The sequence below is a fragment of the Aphelocoma coerulescens genome, chromosome 1 (genome assembly GCF_041296385.1).
Source record: "Aphelocoma coerulescens isolate FSJ_1873_10779 chromosome 1, UR_Acoe_1.0, whole genome shotgun sequence".
NCBI lineage: Eukaryota > Metazoa > Chordata > Aves > Passeriformes > Corvidae > Aphelocoma > Aphelocoma coerulescens.
Window position 1 is genome coordinate 85,779,577 of NC_091013.1, and position 23,126 is coordinate 85,802,702.

General features: G+C 39.5%; 1 protein-coding gene across 5 annotated transcripts in view; it reads left to right on the forward strand.

Moving 5' to 3' along the window:
- Positions 1 to 23,126, forward strand: part of NOX4 (NADPH oxidase 4) — a 116,580-nt gene that overhangs the window by 57,175 nt on the left and 36,279 nt on the right. For all 5 annotated transcript variants that reach the window (XR_011150978.1, XR_011150979.1, XM_069015593.1 and 2 more), the window contains one exon: positions 8,962 to 9,043. Coding sequence is in view for 3 of the 5 variants with exons in the window: in XM_069015593.1 (XP_068871694.1) it covers positions 8,962 to 9,043 (82 nt within the window). In the remaining 2 variants the exon portion in view is untranslated. The remainder of the gene's footprint in view (positions 1 to 8,961; positions 9,044 to 23,126) is intronic.

Below are 23,126 nucleotides of genomic sequence, written 5' to 3' on the forward strand. Positions count from 1 at the left end.
ATTACACTTGCAAACCTATTTTTAGACCTGGCTAAAAATACCAGTGAATGTATGCATGTGGGTATGTGCTGGTGTTTAATATATTTGGTGACATGCTAATACACATGGCTGGCAATGATGAGACCATGGCAGCCCAAGAATAACACTTTGGAGTCATGATAACTATTTCCATGAAGACATCAGCTTAGTGCTCAGCAGCAATAAAGAGGAAAATTACTAGGAGTGGAGTGGAGAGTAAAGCCAAGGAGATGACTGTGCAGCTGGTGGGTGTTAATGTGGTGCTACCAGGACTTCAATCCTGTGTGCAGGTCTGGTCTGCATCACTCAGACATAACGCTGGCCAGGGTTCAGGAAGGAACAGCAAAGATGATCAAAAGTGTGGAGAGGCTTCCAAACATGGGATGACTGACTATGCAGGGGCTCTTTAGCCTGAAAAAGATATAATTCAGGGGAATATAGATAGCCACAGTCTGCAAAATCATGCATTACACTGGAAGAGTGCTGGGTAGGGCCTGATTGTTCACAGTTTCTGCCAGTATCAGAGTTTTTGGCCATCAAATACAGTCAGTGAGATTTCAGGGCAAACATAAGGTGATGAATCTTCATGTAGTAGGCAAGGAACACATGGAACTCCTTGTCAAATGGATTAGGCTTACATGGGGATTGGGCAAGTACTTTAAAGAGAAGTCTAAGAATTTCTTAATGGGCAAACCACCTTAGACTCAGGAGATGCACTGACATAGAAAAGGTTGAAAGCAGAAGAGTCTTGCTCTGTGATCATTCTTCTATAGATGTGTCTGCAAATGAAGCCAGATAATGGAGTAGGGGGGCCTTAGTGTGAATCAGTACAGCCTGATGAATTGTGCCTTTGCTCAGCCTCTTAGAGGCAAACTCTCTGGAGATGTGCAGAGCTGGATAGTATTGCAGTAATTGCACAGCTGGATAGTAGCTCTATTTCAGTGTTAAAAAATTCCATGTAGCTTTTGAAAGGTTGGGCTTTCTCCAGTTTCTGTATCAGATTACAAGTTACAAAGAGAGAACTAGTTGAATCCCCCCTGCTTTGCATAGTTTGAGTATTTTTTTTCTTTTTCTATGAGTAGAAGGACTTTTTAGATCAAATGTCACAACATTATCTTAAAGCCCAAAAGGATATACTGATGCCTAATCATTTCTTCTGGCATGTTGTGAAAGAGGATAGTACAGCACTAGTGAAGGAAATGGTAATTGAGCCTCCTTGCGTTTGCTCATGGGGAATTCAAAAAGCAAAGTACAACCCTTCATGGCCAAAGGCAGCAGCTGTAGAATGCAGTGCTATAAAAAAATCTGCATAAATAACATTTCCTTCAGAGCATGTATTTATAAAGGTATTTTTTAAAGTTGAAGTTTTGTGTTGTTTAGAAACTGTGTTTTACTGTTGCACTTTGTAAGTGCTGAGTTGTGGAATGAGCTGTACTGTCACGACAGAAATAGTCTTCAAGTATAGTAAGTATCTCTAAGGCAAAAAATGTTCCTTGACTAAGATATTGGTGCTCAGCAGTCAGCTAATTCTCAGCTCCACTAGGGAGTTGCTGTGTTACCTTCAAAAGAATTTCTAGCTCAGTATGGAGCACCCAGGCTGCTTGACTTTGGTGTTGTGTCCGCTTCTCTTCCCTGGCTGTCTGGGGAGCCTGGGTCTGGCAGTGTAGCTAATAGGCAGTCTGGGTCACTCAGTGATGTCTTGTCAGGTCAGTCGTACAAAATGCAGTCTAAATATGGTCCTCAGAATCTCTCCTCCTTTTTTTGAAGCAAAACAAGTGATGCCTTTTCCTTCCCATTATTCATCTTCCAACCTTTTAAGGTTCCTGGGACAAGAACTGGGTTTTGCTCTCTTTCTTCATTGGCTGGTATATGGGTATACATACCTAAATTATGCAAGATGTGTGATTGTAGTGTAAATAAGGGAGATCTAGCTAGAAATAAACCCTTCCATGTCAATTTTGATGTAGTAGTCGGGACAATTTAAAGACACAAGAAAGCAGCTAACATTACAGCAGGAAAAGCAGTTGGTGATGCTGGAATCAGGGAGGGAGAATGATTTTGAGCTGGTAAGCACACAGCTGGAGAAAAGAGAAGGAGCTTTTTGGGATGCAAAGGCAGGTTAGGAGGGAAAGCAGAGCATACACAGACTTTCTTTAAAGAAAGGAGGACTATTCTGCAGGTCCAGAGTGACTGGAGGTTCATTGCAGACCTGTATAATGATTTTTTGAATTCCTTATTTTTCTCCATCTGCTTAAATAAGCTAAAGTCCTGCAAAAGAAAATGTTGAAAGGAAGGATGATCACTGTTTATTCACCTGCCTTGGAAAATGAAGAGTCTATTCGCCTTTCTGTAAAGGCTTTTCTATTTCCCTTAAATAAATATAAACAGCAAAGGGTTTATATATAGTTTTCAACTTTCTGGGTTTTTGCTAGTTTTCAGGGGTTTTCAGTAGCTCTGTAAATAATGGCTCTAATTAGTCTTTCAGATGACTGATCAAGAGGGAAGGAAATGCTGGTGAAAAATCAGGAGAATTAACTCTGGGAGGCTTAATGGACTGAGAATCATGGAAGTTCAATCTGGTCAAAAAGCTTGTCTCTATTAGCAAAATATGTATGTTTCAGGGGAATTCCAAGGCTGATGATGTAATCATTTTGGAACCTTTTGATCATCAGCATTAACTCATCATCTTTTTTTTCTCCCCTTTTAATCTGATGGAGGATATTTGTAGCGCTGACTCTTCAAGAGGAGAGAAGTGATAGCTCCTTAACTTCAAGAACTTTGGCCATTAATAAGCCACAGGTCAAACTAAAATATCAGACATTTCATTTTTATGACATCTTGTTGCTCATCATAGTTTTATAGCCCTTAACTGGCAAGGACTTCTTCCTAAATGCCTTTTATTTTTACAAGGCACTGTGGAACTACTTATGACAGCACTTCCAAATTTACAGAGCTTGAAAACAAGTTAGATTAGTGGATCTCAAATCCTATTAAATATCACCAGCAGTTTTAAGAAAGCTGACTTCTTTTAAAATTTATTTTCTTTTAATTATTGCAAGTTGTTATTCATGACATGAAAGGTGTTCAGACCACTCTGCATTTTGCATAAAACTAAGCAGATTTTTTAGTTTGAAATTACAGGACTTAGAAATGTTCTTGTGGTGAAAGGTGGAACTGATATTTTTTTCTCAGTGAATGCAGAAGAGATAATTACAGAAACATGACTACAAAATATCCAAATGTAGAAGAGTGCCACTATTGATAGACCATTTGGTAGGCAGCTTGGCTGGCTGCTGACCTGCAATTTCTGTACCTTATAAGTGGTTAAGCTATTCTGTTCTCCCATTCTCTGGTTGCTTCCTCATCACATTTCTATTTATTCTTATTAACCTCATTTTTTAAAAAATCCATAAAACTGGTATTAAAAAAATCCTTATCCTTTAAAAGCCAATTGCCATCAGTTTAATGGTGTTATTAATTGATTTGATTGCATGCAATTCAACCTTTTTTTATTAGAGGTTCAGAAAATGGTCACAAGGTGCTGGGTAAACGGTGGTTGGGATAAACAAACCAGTAATGTCTCAGACTGCAGTTATATACTGCAGTGACCTCATAAGTGACCTGTCAAACTCTGAAGGAGCAGGGATTTGATTTTTCAAGATCCTTGGAATTCAGCAGAGTGAAATCACAGTGAAAGTGAAGTGACTTTACTGTTATTCTCTGTAAGGTATTTTGTAAAAAGAAGGAGCAGGAAAAGATCACAAGACCTGACTTTTAAAGTCAAACCTTACACGACTGCAGTGTGTGACTTTTGGCATCATTTTTGAAGTGCTAAAGCAATGAGAGCTTCAGGGACGTGACAGCTTTAAAAAACAAGGCCAGTGCTCTTTGTGCCACAGTGTGTTTCTGTCTACAGAATGTGAATAACAATGTGTTTTAACTCACAGGGACCTTCTATACAAATTATTTTTCTTTTCTTTGAGAAGCCCCAGATATTAAAATATTGCAAAAATTTCCTTTGTCTCTCTTTCCCCTTCTGCAGTAGTGTATCCTGGAAGAAGCAAACTTGACTGTGTAACCAGTTTGAGTGACCTTCAGACCGTATGCCCATTCTTGCTCTCATTTTTCTGACACTACTGTCAACACACCATACTGAGCACAACCCCATTCTGTTTGAGAGAAAATATGGCATTAATCTAAATATTTTAAAGGGAAAATTTCTCTTGAAATGCAACCTTCTGTCCTTGTAGATTAACTGGCTTGCTGTAACGGGTATTACCATAAAGATGGTAAGGGCATTTATAACTGAGATTCCAGTAGCTGACTTGTGAATATGTTATGCTGGGAGGGGGAGGAGGAGCAAAAGATAGAGATAAGAAAAATTAGATAAAAAACAGGGAAGAAAGGTGTATATATATATATATATATATATATATATATAGGACAGGTTAAATCCATGAAGATTTCAATGGCAAACTTTTTCTTTATAGTCTGCAACCTTCCTCATTTAGGAGGACAGGGCATAAGACTGTGTTATTTCAACCAGCCCCCAGTCATCACAGGTAACTAACTATGCTACATGTTTAGCTAAACATGGATGGTCTCAATGAGACTGCCTAAATTTAACTGAGGACTTCTCACTGATAAAGGACTTGGAAGGAATTGTACACTCAAAATGAAAGCCAGGATGAAGTTGAGGCACTTGTCATATTGAAAACATAACTTTGAGCATAAGATGTGACTAAACAACCCTTCTTGATGTCTCTGAGAACTTTGTCCTGTGTGCAAACTTATGGGAGCATCAGGGAGACAGGCTGCAGTGTCACACTCAGTGGAGAAGCAAAACAAACAGTGGTATAGCTGATCTCAGAACAATGTGAACAGTCCTTTAGCTAGTGCAAACTTAAACTCATGCAAGTAGCATGAACAGAGTGAGGAAAAGAGAAGATAATCGCCAGTTTTCAGAAGTAAACCACCTTGGCCAACACTTAGACAACACTTAGACAAAAGCATCACAGGAAAAAAGATTCAATTTTGGAAGACGCTTCTCTAAAATTATCCAAGTAATGAAAAGACTGTGACTTGTTTTAGTTCTATTGATCAACTACTGATTGCAAATGAAAATAATGTAAAAATGCTCTAATTATTGGTTTCATTAGTTCTCAAGTCTTTCATTTGTTGTTGTAGCGTGAATTAGAACAAGGTCTTAGGTTTCTGAAGAAATTCTCCCCCATTTGGGAAGCTGTCATTGTGACTTTTTTCTTGCAAATTGAAAAGCCATCTCTTGTAAAGCGTTAATCTTCTCATATTTACTTTTGTAAGAGCACCAAAAGTACCTGTGCTGTCAGTAGCTGCCAAGGCTCTTGTCACTTCCCTCATCACCTTGCTGGATAGTCCTTAAAGGCAATAGTGTCATTTGTACTAGAGTAACTTTGGTACTACACACACATATGTGTAATAGGTGAACATCACAGAGCTGAAAAGTGACACAATGGTCCCGTGGGACAAATTAGTCCTAAAGATTTCTGCATGCCATTGCTCTTAACAGGATTTACAGGACATGGAGGTTAAATGTGCTGGGAGAAGGTGTAGGATAGATTTGAGATGAGGTACAATACTACCTTATAGTGTGTTTCTATGGTGTCCTGGTTTCAGCTGGAATAGAGTCAGTTTTCTTACTAATAGCTGGTACAGTGCTGTGTTTTGGATTTAGGATGAGTATAATGTTGATAACACACTGATGTTTCAGTTGTTGCCAAGTCGTCTTTATGCTAAGACAAGGACTTTTCATCTTTACACGCCCTGCCAGCAAGAAGGCTGGAGGATATAAGGTGTTAGGAGGAGACACAGCTGGGACAGCTGACCCCAACTGGTCATAGGGATATTCTATACCATATGGCATCATGTCCAATACATAAACTGTGAGGAAAGCTCACTAAACTACCACAGCTGGCCAGGAGCCACTGCTCAGGAACTGGCTGGGCATTGATTGGCAAGTGTGAGCTGATTGCATTGTGCATCACTTGTTTTGTATATTCTAACTATTTTTATAATGATTATCATTTCTTCCCTTGTCTGTCCTAATAAACTGTCTTTGTCTCAACCCATGAGTTTTGTTGCTTTTACTCCTCTGATTCTCTCCCCCATCCCACTGTGGGGGGAGTGAGCGAGCAGCTGTGTGGGGCTTGGTTGCTGGCTGAGGTTAAACCACGCCACATGAAAAAATGAGTAAAGTCATATGGTGAAAAGAAAATACATCTGCCTGGGAAATTTGCCATAGTGTGGGGGAAAAAAAAAAGTTGACTTTAAAACAAGATCTAGTAGGAAAACTGTTCAGGCCAATTTCAGATGCCATAACTTGGCTGCTTTTGCTCCAGTACTGGCCAGCCCTGTCACATTACTATTCAAAATATTTTCAAGATCACTGCTTGCTGAATTGAGTCCTGGAGTGCAGCCAGGTGGCCTTGATCAATGTGGAAGGGCAGCAGCACAAGAAAAAGTCATGGAGTAGGAGATAGAGATGGAATATGGCTCTCTGCCTGGGTGATATCCATCTCAGACAGAACAGTGAGGCGGGACATATCTGCACACTCACTGAGATGTGTTTTGTCTCTCCCAGAGAGTCACAGACCCTTACCAATGTCTGAGAAACCAGCTTCACTCACCTACCTGTAATGTGGTGTTGTGCAGCACTGAACTGAGTAAGAGCATGTCTCTCCACATTTTATATCACTGTCACACCTGATTACAGGCCCTCAAAAGTAAATCAGCCATGCCAGCACAAAGACAGATCCTTAATCATGGTGTCTCACACTGTGTTCTAGACATCAAAATCCTCAAGTCATGGAAAGAAGGCCTATCACTCTGTGTTTGCCATTGTAAACTTCCTCTCATTCCTCCACCAGGCACACACAAAGGCTGTTGTTCAAATGAAGGCTTTTGTAAAGGATGCCTGGAAATGCAACAGTAGCTTCAGTTGTGTGGGGAGATTACTGAGGTGGAGGTGGAAGTTAATGTGCTAGCTCTGAAACATAAGGGGATATTTTGCATTGGTGAAAGCTTTCTGAAGCCTTTCAGTTCTTGTCCAGTGGCTTTTGGAGATGGTATTGTATCATCTTTAAGGATGATAGGGCATGTGTGTGTACAGCCTACTGCCATGTACCACAAGACAGAAAGAAAAGTAAGTTTCTTCATCTTTCTAAAAATTCAGAAAGAGATCAAAAAGTAGCCGTAATGGCAAGCTTTTTCTCAAGACAGTGAGCAAGCTGTTTCCTGAAAGGTGCTCATTGGATTTAACTTTCATCTTTACAGCATTGCATTTATTGCGTTTATTTTTGTTGGCCACATCTGGTCTTTGTTCTAATTAGGTACAGGAAGGTTAAGTTACATTTTGAAGATGTGGTAAGAATTTTGCAGGTATGAATTTTTTTTTTCAGAATTGAATCTGAAGAGGTGTAGAAATAAAGGAACAAAGATAAGCCCTTCTTTCTTCACTGGCAGATCCTGGTCTCTTATCCAAGATGTTTGCAATACGTCTTAGCCAGCTGAGGATTGACTAGAGGTGTGAGACAGCTGACCTTTAAAACTGAGACCTTAACAAGAGTGCTTTCTTTCTGGATTTAGTGTGCTTTTTTCAAGGTCTTACAGCTTTATGAAGCATGGTTTTGGGTGGGTTTCTTTCCACTTTAGATGCTACATAGCAGAACCGTATCCAAATTAATGGAGTTTAATTATGATGACATAGCATTACATAAAACTAAATGTTTTTCTGTCCTGTAATTTCCTCATCCATAAACTTGTTGTTAGACGATATTTTAAGATACATAAGGATCTAAGAGGAGGAGGACTACTCTTACCCTCAAGTTCAGTTGCCAGAATGAAAAACTTTAATGGAAGAGATTTAGTTTAGAGAAATCCATGGTACAGCTGCCACACACAACACAGGCTACAAAACTTTGGTGTAGCAAAAGAAGGATAATAACTGTAGCTGAAGACTTTCAGCCACAGCTGTAAGGTATTGAAGGAAGGGTAGGAGATGGAAAGGGCATCACCTGTGTCCTAAGTTCTGTGCCAGTGTAGAACAGATTAAACTTGCAGATGATGGAAGAAAAGAAGGAAACAGAACATGTCCCATGCTATGGAGAGCTACAGGATGTACTAAAGGAATTTGATCTGGGTGGGAAATCCTATTCTATCCCTGAATCTGGGTATCGTGTGAATTTGAGGAGGTTTCCATCTTTCACTGCTGAGAAATCAGGCCTGATAGAAGCTCCTACAGATCCCACTTGACTTAACTGCGTCCAAGTACCTCTAGAGAAAGGCATAAGAGAAAGGCAGCTACACAAGCCATAACCATCCCTTCATTTGGTGGTCAGTGAAATTAAGTTACAAAAGCTTTACCTCCTGCAGATAATCCTGTCATGCAATTTTTAAAATAGATGACAATAGATGACAATGACAAAAAAGCAGTCCAGTCTTCCAACCATCCTTGCAAACATCAAGTCAGTTACCAAAGGATTTGTACTGCAGTTTAATTTAGATGAATTAACTAATCTATGTTTGTTTAGACTACTGTGATCCTTGAATTGTTAGGGGCTCCTCCTTTCTGTTTAGACTACGCTGTTCGAGGCAGGGAGTGTTGATGGCTGTCTCTGCATGATACCCAGAAGACCTCTGTGTGGACCTCAGAAACTTATAGACACTACTAGAATTCAGTATTGGATGAAAAAAAAGACATTTTAAAGTATTAAAAGTTTTTTACAGGAAACAGTGATTTTTAGTCCCTATTATGCTTAGCTTTGTCCTCTGCTAAATATTGCTGGAGAAGAGAATTCACTGATATTACTGCTTGCTAACTTGTGGCCTGAATTTATAATGCAGAGTCACAGTCTGGGTTTGTTTTTTTTTTCTTTTTTTCTTTTTTTTTTTTCTTTGTCCTGACAGAAAGATTTCGGGATTTACTGCTTCTACATTCTAATCAAGATACAGAGATTCTGCCCATCTTTCAGCAGAGGCGCTATCCCAAGTAAGTAAGATTGTCTTCTTGGGAGAAATAAAATCTTTATCTATTTGCAGCAAGGGAGAGTAAAGCATTTATAGCCCTGTACATGCTTTTGGTGTGAAGTCCTTAGGCAGAGCTGTCAGGGAGCCACACTTGCACTGATCTCTGCAGTCTTTGGAGTGGTGTTGGGGAAAAGCAGACACGTCTTGCAAGCATGCCCAGCTGTCAGTGGGGGAGGTGGTGGTGGTGGAGCACAGATGTTGAGTTGCCTTGATCAGTATTTGATGGAGCTTTGTTTCACTGTTGACACAGGTAGATGTTTTATCAGGCTAATCCCCATTCTTGTCTTCTGGGATTCCATCATTTATGGTGACAGATTCCCTTGAATTTTCACAGGCTTTCCTCTGAAAGCCTGCAAACACTAGGAAACATTTTTTTGCTGCCTTTTTTAGGGGTATATGTTTGCCTATATCCCTAAAGGGATCAAAAGAGTAGTGTTGAGTGTTTAGGAGGTCTTGAATGTATTGTGTACCCTGGTCCATACCTCTTTTTCCAAGTGACATACCTGAGTGAAACAATAAAAGCTCTTTGCTATATATTGACTAGAAGAAACAGTGACTTTCATCTAAGTCTTGAACAGAGGCAGTGAAGGGGAAAGAAGAAGAAATAGTCCTCACATTAACCCTGACCAGAATGAGCAATGAAGGAATGCTAGTGCAGGGTGGACAGAGGGAGGAGAAGGAAGAAAGAATGTATGAAGACAGTCCCCCAATGATGATGGAAACAAGCAAAGTCATTTATTTTAGTTATTATTCGGAGGTTTCTGAAATAGGTAAGAAGCCAGTGGAGCTAGGTGTTAAATCTCTTAAAATCTGATAATAAAATTTTGTTTTAAGAGCAGACAATTAGAGAGGCTGAGTGCTGAAAGCCTGTCACCTCCTCACTGTGAATACTTGAAAATAAAAGCACTCAAGGATGAAATCCTGATTCTGAAAATGGTGAAGTTTTGCTTTGACTTCAAGGGAGACACAGTTTTATCCCCCTAAATTTCTTGTTTGCATTGCCCATTGTCACTGTATTAGTGGAATACTGTGGAGGTACAATATATGAAATAGTGCAAGGCACCTTTTGCAGATGGATTGGTCTGCTTGTTTCAATAGGACTTCCATGAATTATTACTTTTCTCCTCATCCTTTGGAACCCTGGCAGTACTATGCTTTGCTTGGCTTAGATTATTTCATTTTTGATATGGACGCTGTCAGACTGGTCTGAGAAACCAGTTCATTGTCCTTCCTCAAAGAACAGACTTATCTCTATATAAATCATTCCTAAGATGTTTGACTTTCCATTTCATTATACTCAATTTATTGCTAGCATTTTTGGCAAAAAGTCTACTAACAATTTTACACAATGTCAGATTCATGGGCGAATGGGTTGTCTGTTGTCTTCTGAGAGTGGATGTGTTCAGCTCTTCAAAGACCATAGAGCAGATAGCTTGTATGGAGCTCTGCTGCTGTTTGAAGTTATAGCGGCCTTGCATCATGGAAAGGACATAAGCTTTCAGCCACATTACTTGCCAAGATTGACTGATTCCTCTAACGTACAAAAATCAGCCAAATTTTGGCACCTAACCAAAAAGAAGTTTTCATATGTTCTTGAAACCAATAGATTCTTGTTTATAGTTAATTGGTGCAATTTTGCTTGCTTGTTACAGAAATTTGTCATATATTACAGCTTATTTAGAAACTAGTTGAACACTATTGACATGTCCGGATTTCCCCAGGGGTTGTCTTTTGAGAAAAGTGCTTGTTTTCAGCAAAGAAGAAAACCTGTTCATCTCCATAATATATTTTGTCTTATTCCCATGTCATTTTTTCACCTTTCCTATTCTCATTTTCACTGAAGAGTCAGTTAGCAGAAATTAAGGTAATGAAGGGACAGATCTCATAAATCAGTGTCCCTTCACTGACTTCAGCTGAGCAGTGGCTAGTTGTACTACATAAGGATCTGAGCAGGAAGGTCATCTTAATGAGATGTTGTCATAGGGCACAAACTGGAGCATGTAATGATTAAAGAAATCCTAAGAATATTGAAGGTTAAAAATAGAAGAGAATTTTTAGTAATGACTTAGCTGAATAGCTTGACTAAGCAGGGCTTAGTAGGTAGAAAGGATAAAAGTTTTCACATATTTAAGAGACATCTGTCCAAAGGAAGGAGATTGGATAGGAGAACGTTCAGCACTACTCAGGATATTCAGAATCATTGCAATAAATATTAAAGGCTAAATGGGCAAACTATAATCCATCAACTTTTAGAAGAAATAGAAACCTTGGTGTTCTTGCCTGAATTATGTTCTTGTACATTTATTACATTAAGACCTGAACTCTTTCCCAGGGAATAGCAGGATAATTTTGGCTGCATGTTGTTCTCAGAGAAGATGTCCGTGCACTGGAATGGCTGGAAGAAGTTTTCTAGAATATGCATGGGCATTTTCCTGGATTTTCTGGGGTAAATGTGCCAAAGAAACATGCTTTGTCCTCCTAGTTGATGGAGAAATGTGGGATCTTTTTGTTGTCCTTGTGTTTGCCTGAGTTTATTCTGATCGCCTTGGCAAGCAGAGGAGACCATAGAGGGGCCTGAGCTTACAAAGACCAAGCCTTATAAAGCCACACAGCCCATCACCCTGACTTCTTAACCTACCACTGTGTGCCCACAAGTCTCATGGCATCATGAGCACCAGTTCTCACCATGGCCCGTGGGCTGGGATGCAGTGCTCTGCCAGCACATGGGTGCAGCACCCACCCAGTCAGCCCAGCCTGCAGTGTTTGTCCTCTCACTTTTCTTCACAGGGCTGCAGAGCAGAAGGAGCTTGGCTCTATCTTATGCTTCAGTCCCATGCCTAGAGTGGAGTTTTTAATGGAGCACACTGCACTGCATGTAGTTCAGGTTACAGAACTAGCAAGAGCAGTCTAATTCAGGCAAGTCTTTTTGATACCTCAAGTGACTGATGTGGTTCAGAAATCAGATGTTACTAAACCCCCCTTAGCATCCGCATCCAGAAACTGACCCATCCACAAAGAGAAATATTTTGAGGGGAAAACCTGTCTCCTTGTTGACATGAGGCCATTACCATGTCCACAAGGATTTGAATTCCTGAAACTAAGAATAAACCTGCAGCTGTGGACAACCAAATGGGTTGGGGTGCATGCCGAGAGTAGCTGCCCAGGAAAACCCTCCGCATGCAAAACACATGACAAACTTATCTGCAGCTTGGTCCTGCTCTCCCTCACTCCACAAGCATGCTGAAGGCACTGAGGGGAGTTATGCCAACACAATCAGGTCTATCAGCAAACCAAACTTTTTGCAACGAATCTTATCCCAACTCCTTATTTTTACAATAGGCATTAGGGCTGCTGTATCTCATAAAAAGCCTTTTAGGGTTTCACATTTAGCACATTTCTGCAGGAGCTTTTCTCATGTTGGTATCAAGGTCATGCTTTCCTTGGTTGCCCACTTTGTTGATGACATTCCTACATGGTTTTTCATAGTTTCACTTGTAAAATTCAAGAACTGCTAGAGTGCAGCAAAGGCTACACAGGATTGCTCCTGAAGAAGGCACTATGCTCATTAATTTGGCTGCGGAGTCCAGCATGTGATTGGGTGGTTGGTGGTAGCAGGGGCTTAGGTTTCTCAATCCCCTCGGGGTCTGTGGTCTTTCCCTGCTGACTCCACTCTGCTCCTGACTGCCTGTGCTGTGTGCACAAGGGAAGGATCTGCAATTGCCTTGAAGTGCTGGGGAGAAGTGCCTCTTGTAGCTGGGCTTGATAATGTCAAAAGGATTAAACAAACCCAAAAGAACAGAACGATAAGGGAAGTGATAAAAGAAGTGTGAGAGTGAGAAATTAGGTTGATGGGTGAATGAGGCAGGAGAGAGGCTGACATGGCACAAAACAGCACTTGAGAGGGATGTGCCAGAAATGCTACTGGCATTACAGGTTTTTAGCAGTTTTCTTCTGTCTACAAGTGACTTGACAGTTCAGCTGTACTTTACATTTTCAAGTTATTGCTGAAATCCTCACATAAATATGTGGAGTTTTTGAGCGGGATTATTTGCTTCTTTTTTTTCCCCTTCAGAAATATTTGAGTCTTCACTCTTATCTTCTGTGTGTTTGGTAGAAAACTTTTTGGATGATTCACAGATTTTAAGAACAGAAGGAGCGGTTATGTTCTAGCTAATTTGAGTCCCTTCTTAACATAAGCTATAGAGCATTACTGATAATCCCTGCAGCAAGTTTCTCGTTCAGCCAGAGCAGGAATTTAGAATCAAATTGAGATGTTAAAAACTAGAAAACTCACAAGCCTTAGGTCAGCTTGTTTCAGTTGTCAATTACTTCACCCGTGATAATTTTTTTAACTTCAATTTCCAGTTTCTTCCATCTCACTGTACCATTTTCTGCTGAACAGGAAAGTCCTGTACTATCTGAAGTGACACCTCCATACAAAAGGTTGGAGGTCAGTGTAATACTTGCCCTTCTCTTGAACAAAATAATGAATAATTTCTTGCAGGGTAGGGCTTGCTAAACAGGTCTCTTTCTCAAAAATTTTAAAACCTTCCCAAAGCTTTTCCATTTATTATTTAAATAAAACAAAACAAAACAAAAAGGGCAGAAATGAAGAAAAACAAAGAAAATATTTTTGTAATGTGCACATAGAGAAATAAAAGCACTTCTTTGTAGTCAAACAGGGAGACAATCTAAACTGATAAATTTGACTTTATAAAAAATAAATCTTATTATTAAAGTGGAATGACAAAGTCTTGAATTTTGGCGAAAAAAATGAACTTAGAACCCAGCAGGTATAATGAAAGAATATTCCAAATACATTTGCTTTCCATCAGTCATAAAGTTACAAACCATTCTTTGGCATATATTCATAGTAAATCAAGGTAGTCTTCTTGTGTATGCACAAAAATGCCGGTAATTTTCACATCACAAAAAATCCCAGAAAATACAGGATCCTGAGATATATGTATATGTGTATCTTCAAATAGATATTTATGAAGGTCATCTTTGAAAAGCTGATGCTAAATGGTGTTACTCAATTCTCATCATGGAGAAGTCTAGACAAATAGGCGACGGAAAGTTGGTGCCCTCCCTAAACCATTGTGTATTCTGGTTCCCAATTGCTATTCATTTTAATGATAATGGATCTGTAATGGATCTGTGGCAATTTCCTACAGCTTGAGATCTGAGCCAAGAAACAGATAAAATTTCATAAATAATACCTCAGGAATAAAACTTGTGTCTTATTTGCAGCTGTCTTGAGAACATTTTTCTTTTTAGCAGAAAATAATTTGTGTCTAACTGAAGAAAGTAGTGAGTTGTGGCTTCTAGAAGTAATGATGCTCAGTCAGTGCATCCAGTGAGATTCCCTTGAATCACAGATTGAAGCATGCACAAGAGCAGTTAGCAGGATCATGGCCTAGAAACCCAATTCAGTTTGCATTAGAAACAAAGGCAACATCTTCCCTGATGTTCAGCAAGGGGAAAAATTGTGACCTATGTGTTCATCGCTGAGTCTTCATTGCAAAGGCAAAGAGATTTTTTAATTTAAAAGAGGTGGAGAACTTCTAAGGAGTGATTTTTTTAAAAGGCTTCCTGTGAAGTGCTTTACAAAAGATGTCCTCTTGTTACAGAGGAAAAACTGAGGCATGGGGCTCTGATGTGAATTACCAGCATCATCCAGGAACAATTCTCCTTGGGCTGAGACCAGAAATAGAAATCAGGTCTTCCACAGTCCTTTCAGTTGTGTGCAGCTCTCTCATCTGAAATAACATCTATCCTGTTTTCCACTGCAAAAACACGTCGCCTGCCCATATTGCTGAAATCAGATGGGAAAGTGCCAAATAAAGGAGCCTTTCAGAAGTGCCCACACAAACACTTTAAATGCTTTGTGTAGCATTGTACGTGAAGCATGAAAATTACTGGTTTTGAAATGCTCCAAGATTTATTTCAAAATTCAGGCTAGAAGCAAACTGTCTCATCATCAGTCTGAGTCCTCAGAAACCTGAGTTTCAGAGAATTTTGATGACTTGATTAAAAAAGAGACCTGCATAAGGAATCTGGAATGACCTTTAAAAGAAATTCAAACTGTTTATAGAGAAGAATGTATTTAGGGGATTGGGTTTTTGTATCTTTTTTTTCATTCTCCTTTCTTTTTAAATTTTTTTTTATGTGACTTTTTGCAGTGATAACACCTTGTTCTGTAGAGTTTACAAACCAGTGCAAGGCTGAGCTCCAATACAATAAAACTCCAATTCTAAGTAAAGTGCATTTTTCTGTCATTAAGGGTTTTTACCAAATGGAAAGAACAACAGTAGCAATGGGGTAGCTGGTAGCTGCTCATTAAGAAGAGCAATCATGTTATAGGAGTAAAAATGCAAGGATTGGATCTAAATTTTGTTGAAACCGTAATGAAAACAGGAAGAAAGAGGACAGTAATTCATACTGTGCATTACATCTTCGAGGTTGGATTCTACAAAGAGCTCATATGGACACATGCAGGTAATACCAAACTGGACTAAGTCAGTATCTTGAAATATTAGGACTACATATTAAACTAATATATGGGTCATAAATTCCTTGAGACATAGGCTATATTTGTTTAGAGTACCAGTACAGTACTCCACTAACTTGCAAAATAAAGACACTTTTGTTCTCTTTCCAAAAGCCTCAAGTTCATGTAACAACAGCACAGAGTGAACCAGTTCCCTTAAAGTCATGGGGAATTTTCTGCTAATTTCAATGGGGCTCAGACCTGATATCTAAGGCACAAGTACAAATCTTTCTAGGTAGAAAGATGTGGTGGAAAAAAAACAAAGGTAAGAGATTTGTGCAGCAACATACATGCAAAATTGAAGCTCCGTGTGTATACATATTCTCTTTTAACTACCAAGCATTCTAGAATGCTGCTTGAATTTGTCTGCTTATCATAGCATAGTTGTGGCTTATTAGCAGGCATGAACTGTTTTATGCAAAACATTGTGATAATCCCAGTTGAACATGGGAAATGGCTGACTGAGAATAAAAGATGATTGAACCTTTCGCAAATTTTGGGAGATGAAATCATTGCTTTGTTCAAAGTGAATGGGGTAAGACATATTATTAGAGCTGGTTTTTGTTTGGCTATCTGGGAGTATGAGCATGGTCCTTGATAAAGCTTTCCAATTTGATTGATACATACCTGTCTACTACTGAGCAGCATCATGAGACTGGGGAATTATCTGCCACCAGATGTCTTGAGGGATGTTTCTTTAAAACAACTCAAACAGAAGTTATAGTAGTTTGATGCTGAAATTATAAGTGAGGTTCTTTGATTCATTATGTAAGAGAGTTAAAATGATCCCTTCCACCCTTATATCCAATTTTATCATAGTTTTAAAAATAATGGCTTATATTAGCTTAAGAAAAGTAGTTTCACAATTACCATAGTTACAGAAATCCAAGCACCAGGCTCTGGAAAAGAAGAGAAACAACTGCTAAGGAGTTTTGGTTGTTGACAATAGTAATTTCCTGCTGGATGCAGTCCTGTGCAACCTACTCCAGGTGAACCTGCATGAGCAGGGGTGGTTGGACTAGATGACCTCCAGAGGTCCCTTCCAACTCCAACCATTCTGTTATTCTGTGGTTCCATGTGACTCTGTGGATAAAAGTTCATTCACTCCTATACGCCTACCTGCATATTAGTAATTTTATTTTTGGCCCCATTTGGTGAGGGACCCCAGAGGCAGTTTTCTTTCATAGAAACTGTTAAAGGAGGCAGCATCTTTGATTGGTGTTTTGTTAGTAAGTCATGGTGAAAAAGGGAGAAAAGAAAGATTCCAGTTATAATAAAGGGCAAAATGGACAATGTTATGTCCCTAAACATTTGAAGGAAAAAAAAAACCTGCCTGCCATGTCATCCTTTGTGTTTCACTTGAGACATAAGCCATAAATGTACTTCCTGGTCTTTAACAATGGTAGAAATTTATCAACACTCATTGCAGTTCTGGCTATTTGCCAAATAGAAGGTTTGAAGATGCAGATAAACTGTCAGATAAGCATTTCATGTGTACCACAAGTTTCTCTTCATGCTTTAATACTGCAAATGAGAGGGAAGCACAGCCATTCAAGACAAAGGAGACTGTTACAATGGTCTAGTTTTGCATAAAATAGGGAAGTATGGTTTGTTCTTTTCAGGACATGAGCCTGTATTTCAATTTTAGCAACCTTTTGGTGCGTGGCACTGGTGGAGTGGTTCAGTTCTGAGTGCCAGGCTCTTTAATGTGTATGTGAGGGAGACACTTCACATTTCTTTTTCATGAAACGTGCTGGCCTTTAAACTCTTGGTGATAATCAGGGGTAGCAACAGGCCCATGTTGATCTAACAGCCATTCCATGTCTCTTCAGAGAAATATATAGGAGATCTGGGCTGTGGAATGCCAAGAGGACCACCCTGAACTGAGCATCCCCAAATAAACACTTACATCACCCCCATTTCATGGAGGAAGCTGTCTCAGCATCTGGGCTAGAGCTTAGCTCAGACCTATGAAGTGGTAAAAATTGGCAGTGGTGGAAAAGCTGTCTCATCCTATAGTATGTTACTGTAGATGTTAATTATCCTCAGTTGTGAGGACAGGAGTTGGCTGCTAGTTGATAGTGCCCAGTGGGCCAAGCCTGGCCCCAAGGAAACTTCTTCTATGACCTTGTCAAGTGGTTTGCAAGAATCAAAGTGCAAGTGCTTTTGAATGTCCAGACAGCTAGCAGCTGGAAAACATTGTTAGCAGCTGCAGGACTGCAACAGCCCATGATATTAGCTGCCAAATCCTGTCTGATTGTTGCCTAATCAGCTGGCTGAGGCTGTTCACAAACAGAATTGGAGACTAAAGTAGATAAGTCCAAACACAAAAGCAGTTTAAATAGAAGTCATATACTGATTTATTGGATGGTGAAGATAAATTTGGTGATAGTCAAAGTTCCTGGTTGTTGTTTTTTAATAGAAGAATCTTGTGGGTTACAGGTTTGCAGAAGATTATTAGTCTAAGCATTTGCATCTAAAGTGAGGCATCTTAGGTGTCAAGTGAGGTGATTAGCGATGCGTTTCTGTCGTATCAAGAATGTGGTGACATTTTTTCTTCCCTTAAAGCAATGAGAGAAGGTGTCTTATAGGCAACAACCAGAAAGAAAAGATACGAAAATCACTTGCTTTAGAGCCTAATAACTTTCATATAACACTTTGCTTTATGACTTAATTATCCATTGCTGTCAAGGTATCTTTATAAAACAAGGTTTAAACTAAATTTGTGTGGGGTTGAAAGTCATGTAGAATCAAACTCTCATTTAAAACCAAACATTTAAAATTTTCTCATTCCTCTGGGAGCTTGTATAAGGCAAAATTGCTGCCTACTCCAAAAACCCACACAGCATCAGGGTCAGTCCTCTTACCCCAAGTCCGCTTGACCAGTATGGAAATTATAACCTTTACTACAACCTCCAAAGTTACCAGTGCAAGTGATCACTGTATCCTCTCTGGTTTCAAAAAATATTCAAAAATGTCTTATGAAAGTAAAATGCCTGGAGTTTCCAAGGTCTTGTTTTCCCCTGCACGGTGCATCATGATGTTACCTAGGATATTAGAGCTTTGTATTTCCATTTACTGTATGCTACGTCTTCAAAATTAAAATAGGTTTTCTAGGTACATTAGTGTTGGTGATTTCTAATATTCTTAAGGTTTAATTACTTCCTCTTTTACACAAATTACCTTAACAGATTGAATATTTTTATTATATTGAACCAATTCTGAAAGTCTTACAATCGATTAAGTTATTCTTTTATTTTCATGGATAGCTGAAGTTTCCTAAACAGTATGTGAAATGCAGGCATGCATTTCCAGTGATTTCTCCAAAATAGAGGTATTTGCATCCCTTCTCAAAAGACTTTTGAAAGCTATTTGTACTTAATTTTTTTGTGCCTTACTTCTTACGTTGTTAGGAACAACTCAGCAGTGGAAGTGGCTGTTGACAATTTCTCCATCACATAGTACTCTTTTACCAGAGCAAGCAAAGAAATGGTGGCAGAACTGAGCCATCCATTTCCCTGTACTTCAGCTGGGATAAGGTAACTCATGTAGATGTAATGTTATCTTGTGAAGGGGTCACAAACCTGGTGTTCTGGCCATTTGGGCACTGTGAAGATGAAACTCTGGGATCTTAATAATACACCAAGAGTATCTCCTGCCACTGCAGTTTTCAAGGGAAACATCTCTAGGATTTCAGCTCGTCACTCCATGAGTAAGAGTTTAAAGCGCGTTGGAGAGATCCCACTCGCTTTGCTCAATTCTAGGAAACTGGCACTTCACTCAGTCTGGTGTAAGGTAAAATCTGGAGTTGTGAACTGAACTCAGGCTTTCCATAATTTTTTAGTATAAGTTGCAAGAAAGACTAGAAAGTACCAAAATCTATTTATTAGGATGATGCAGTGAGCAATTCAGTGTCTGTGGCAGTGTTACTGAGTGGGAAGGGCAGGGGCTGCTGTCCTGAATGATCAGACCTGGTCTGTAACCACAACCACTGTAATAGTCATTGGTTACATATCCCAGTTGTGCCAGAGTGAAATGCTGTGCTGCTTTCCATCCAGAAAGAGCAGACTTTCTGTGAAGGGCAGTTGTTACGTGCCAGCCTCTCTGTCAGCCCTGTTTTGTTTCAAGGAGACATGAAATACTGCTTCAACTCACATATGTCAGACATGATGCTGAACTGAAGCAAAAGGGAAAAACTCTAAAATAAGTTTGTTTTCTGAAAAAGAAGGAAGGAAGGGAGGGAGGGAGGGAGGGAGGGAGGGAAGAAGATGTAACTTTCTATTTTGTGCACAATCCATACATTACATGGAGAGAGATTCCTTAATTCAAAAGAGCAGGTTTACCTGGCGGGATCAGCAGAGCAAAATCTAATGAGCTTGTTCAGTGGCACAGGCTGTAATGAAAGCCTCTGGGCACTGCTCTTCTGTGACAGGAGAGCGATGTTGGTATTGATGAACAACCTGATCTTCTGTTTTCTGCTAGGGAGGAGGTTTGAAGGAATGTCTTGTTCATTTATTTGTCAATTGCTGTGTCCTGAGGAGAAAACAGGCTGAGTTCAGCATCTCCAAGTCTTCTTTCACACATGGTTCCATTAACACTTGAACATCTTACTTCCAAGCTTTAAGTGCAGCATAAGGGTTGTCCCTGGAGCTCAGCACCCACTTCCCTCTTTTCAGAGTGAGCACAAGCTGAGATGGGGAATGTTCCTGGCTTTCACTGCTCCATCTGTATTAGTGCTTTGCTCTTAGTGAGAGCATATTTAGTGTGTATCTGTATATATTTTGCCTTTATGTTGTTAGATGGCAGTAACTGGCTGTGTAGTGGTTGATGGTTAACTTGTCTTTTTATTGATGCATGTTTGCACTACAGTTAAGGAATCCACTGCAAAGAATCCATGCAAACAGGAGCTATCAAAATTTGATCTGTCTCTCTCAAGTAATTTGATAGCAAAATAGAGCAGGTTGGCTGCAAGCAGCCCTTAAGTGCACCACTGGAACTTAAGAAATCCATTTATCTCTGCATTGGCTATGCCAGCTGTTTGTGGTCAGAGGCACTCCCCTCACTGAATTAACTTTGTTTTTAGTTATTTGGCCCTGCACTCAGATTCTGGCATCAGTGAATAGCATCTGCACCATGTAGAAATGTTTGGCAATTATGAGCCAATTAAATTTAGCTTGTTCCCTTGTTCGATCCTTCTTATGATGTCCAGTGAGAAGACTCATGACTGAAATATTTAGCATGTTAAAAAAACAAAAGTGTCTCAATTTTACTGAGGCTGGGGTCTGTTTATCTCTGTACTGAAGGGTCCTTGGAGAATGAAATTTCAAGGGACATTGCACCATTAAAACTTCTTCACAGAAAAATATATATCAAAAGTAATTCTAAATCATGTATGGTTTTATTCTCATTGGGCCACTGGTGTTAAACCCCCCTGTGCACTCAAGTATTTGAACACTGTCATCTAAGGTTAATCAAACTGATGAAATAGTATTAACAAGGAAACAACAAGGATGATGGCTTTATCCACAGTCATCTTTACCATTTCTTTAATTTGCTTGTCTTGGCAAGGCTTTTCCAATGAGGTATGAGGCTATTGCTTATCCTTTTTTAAACTGTCAGGTCAGATCTGCAGATAAAAGCCATCAGTTGGACAGATGGAAACCATAAAACAACAAATATCTAGAATCCTTTGTGTAATGTTTTACTCCTTTCCTTTTACTTGCTCATTAAGGATTGTGATCCATTTATTGATGAGGTTTATGGCCACCATTTCAGGATATTTATGGGCCTCACAAACTTTTAATGAAGTCATTTTTGCAATGTTTGTCTCTGTCTGAGAAATACAACTATTTCTAACAGGCGGATACTGTCACACAGCGTCAAACTGACTTGCCCAAGTTCTCCTAAGAAAGGTATGACACAGACTGGGTTGATCCTAGCACAGCACCCAAGCTGCTGCATTCCTCCTTTCTCTTTTTGCTCTTTGTAAAGTTCCTACACCAAGAGGGAAGTACCTTTTGATTAGGGATCTTCATGCACTTTCACAGTAGTTGTAGTAGAAGTAAGGTTAGAAATGCTCAGTGGTGGTTTAGCGAATGGTTGATGAATGCAGCCATTAGGAAAAACATTAATGCAGTTTTCAGAATCTCAGAGAGGAACAACCAGAAAGTATTCACCTGTCTGTCCAGTTTTACTTTTACAATTTGTTTAAATTACAGCTGTTAAGGGAATCCGTAAACAGGGGCAAAGTAAGTGGTATGTGGAACACCTAAATCATTGATCACAGCTGATGGATAAAGAGTGAGGTCTTCAAAAAATGAGGCTTAGTAGATACACAGAATCTACAGGGCTGTAATTTCATCCACTGTGTACTGCCCATGCCCTAGTGTCTTTACTTGAAGACAGAGGCACCATACCAGGATAAATGGCAAAAAGCTGTTCCACTAAAGCTAATCTACTTTTATAGTGAATTTCTGCCTGATAATACACCTGTAACTCCTGCAGAACTAAATTCTGATATCATGTAATTTCGTGACATTTTTGCCATTCGTTTTGTACTGGAATCAGATTTTTTTTTCTATAGAGAATTCAGCAAAGTATTGTCTAAATAAGAGTATAGCACAGTGTATTAAATAAAGAAGAAAAAGTCAATGTTGACAGGTGGGAAGCAGCAAATAGTTCTCAAGCAGAGAGTTTTAAAATTAGTGAGGTATCAAATAGGGAGCAATTCATCTTGGGATGTGTTCTTTCAATATATCAAATAATGAATGATAAGGAGGGAGATGTAAAAACCAAGTTAATTAAATCCTTGGATGATATTGGACCGGGGAGGATAGTGTATGTCAGAGCGGATGAAATGAAATTTCTGAATCATCTGGCAAATTTTAGGAGATGGATTGGAAGAAAATGAAGATGAGTTGGAATAGGCAGAAATGTCAGACAGTTCATCAAAAGAGAAATTGTTGAATAAGAAAGACTGACATCGGGTAGGGAAAGTGTTAGGATCATACTTTATAACAGCCTTTTGTCTATGTGTATTAGAGTATGAAACCTGTTAGAATCATAGAATCGTTGAGGTTGGAACAAAACCTCCAAGATTACTGAGTCCAACCTGTGACTGAACATCACTAAGTCAACTAAACCATTGCACTAAGTGCCTTGTACAGTCATTTTGTTAACACTTCTAGGGGTGGTGACTCCACCACTTCCCTGGGTAGCCCATTCCAATGCTTAACCACCCTTTCAGTGAAAAAATTCTTCCTCATGTCCAACCTGAACCTCCCTTGGCACATCTTTTGAGTCTATGTCCTTTTGTTCTGTCAGTGTTGCCTGGGACAAGAGTCTGGCTGCAGCCTCCTTTCAGGCAGTTGTAGAGAGTGATAAGGTACCCCTGAGACTCCTTTTCTCCAGGCAAAACAACCCCAGCTCCCTCAGCCACTCCTCATATGACTTACTCTCCAGACCTTTCATCAGCTTCATTGCCCTTGCCTGT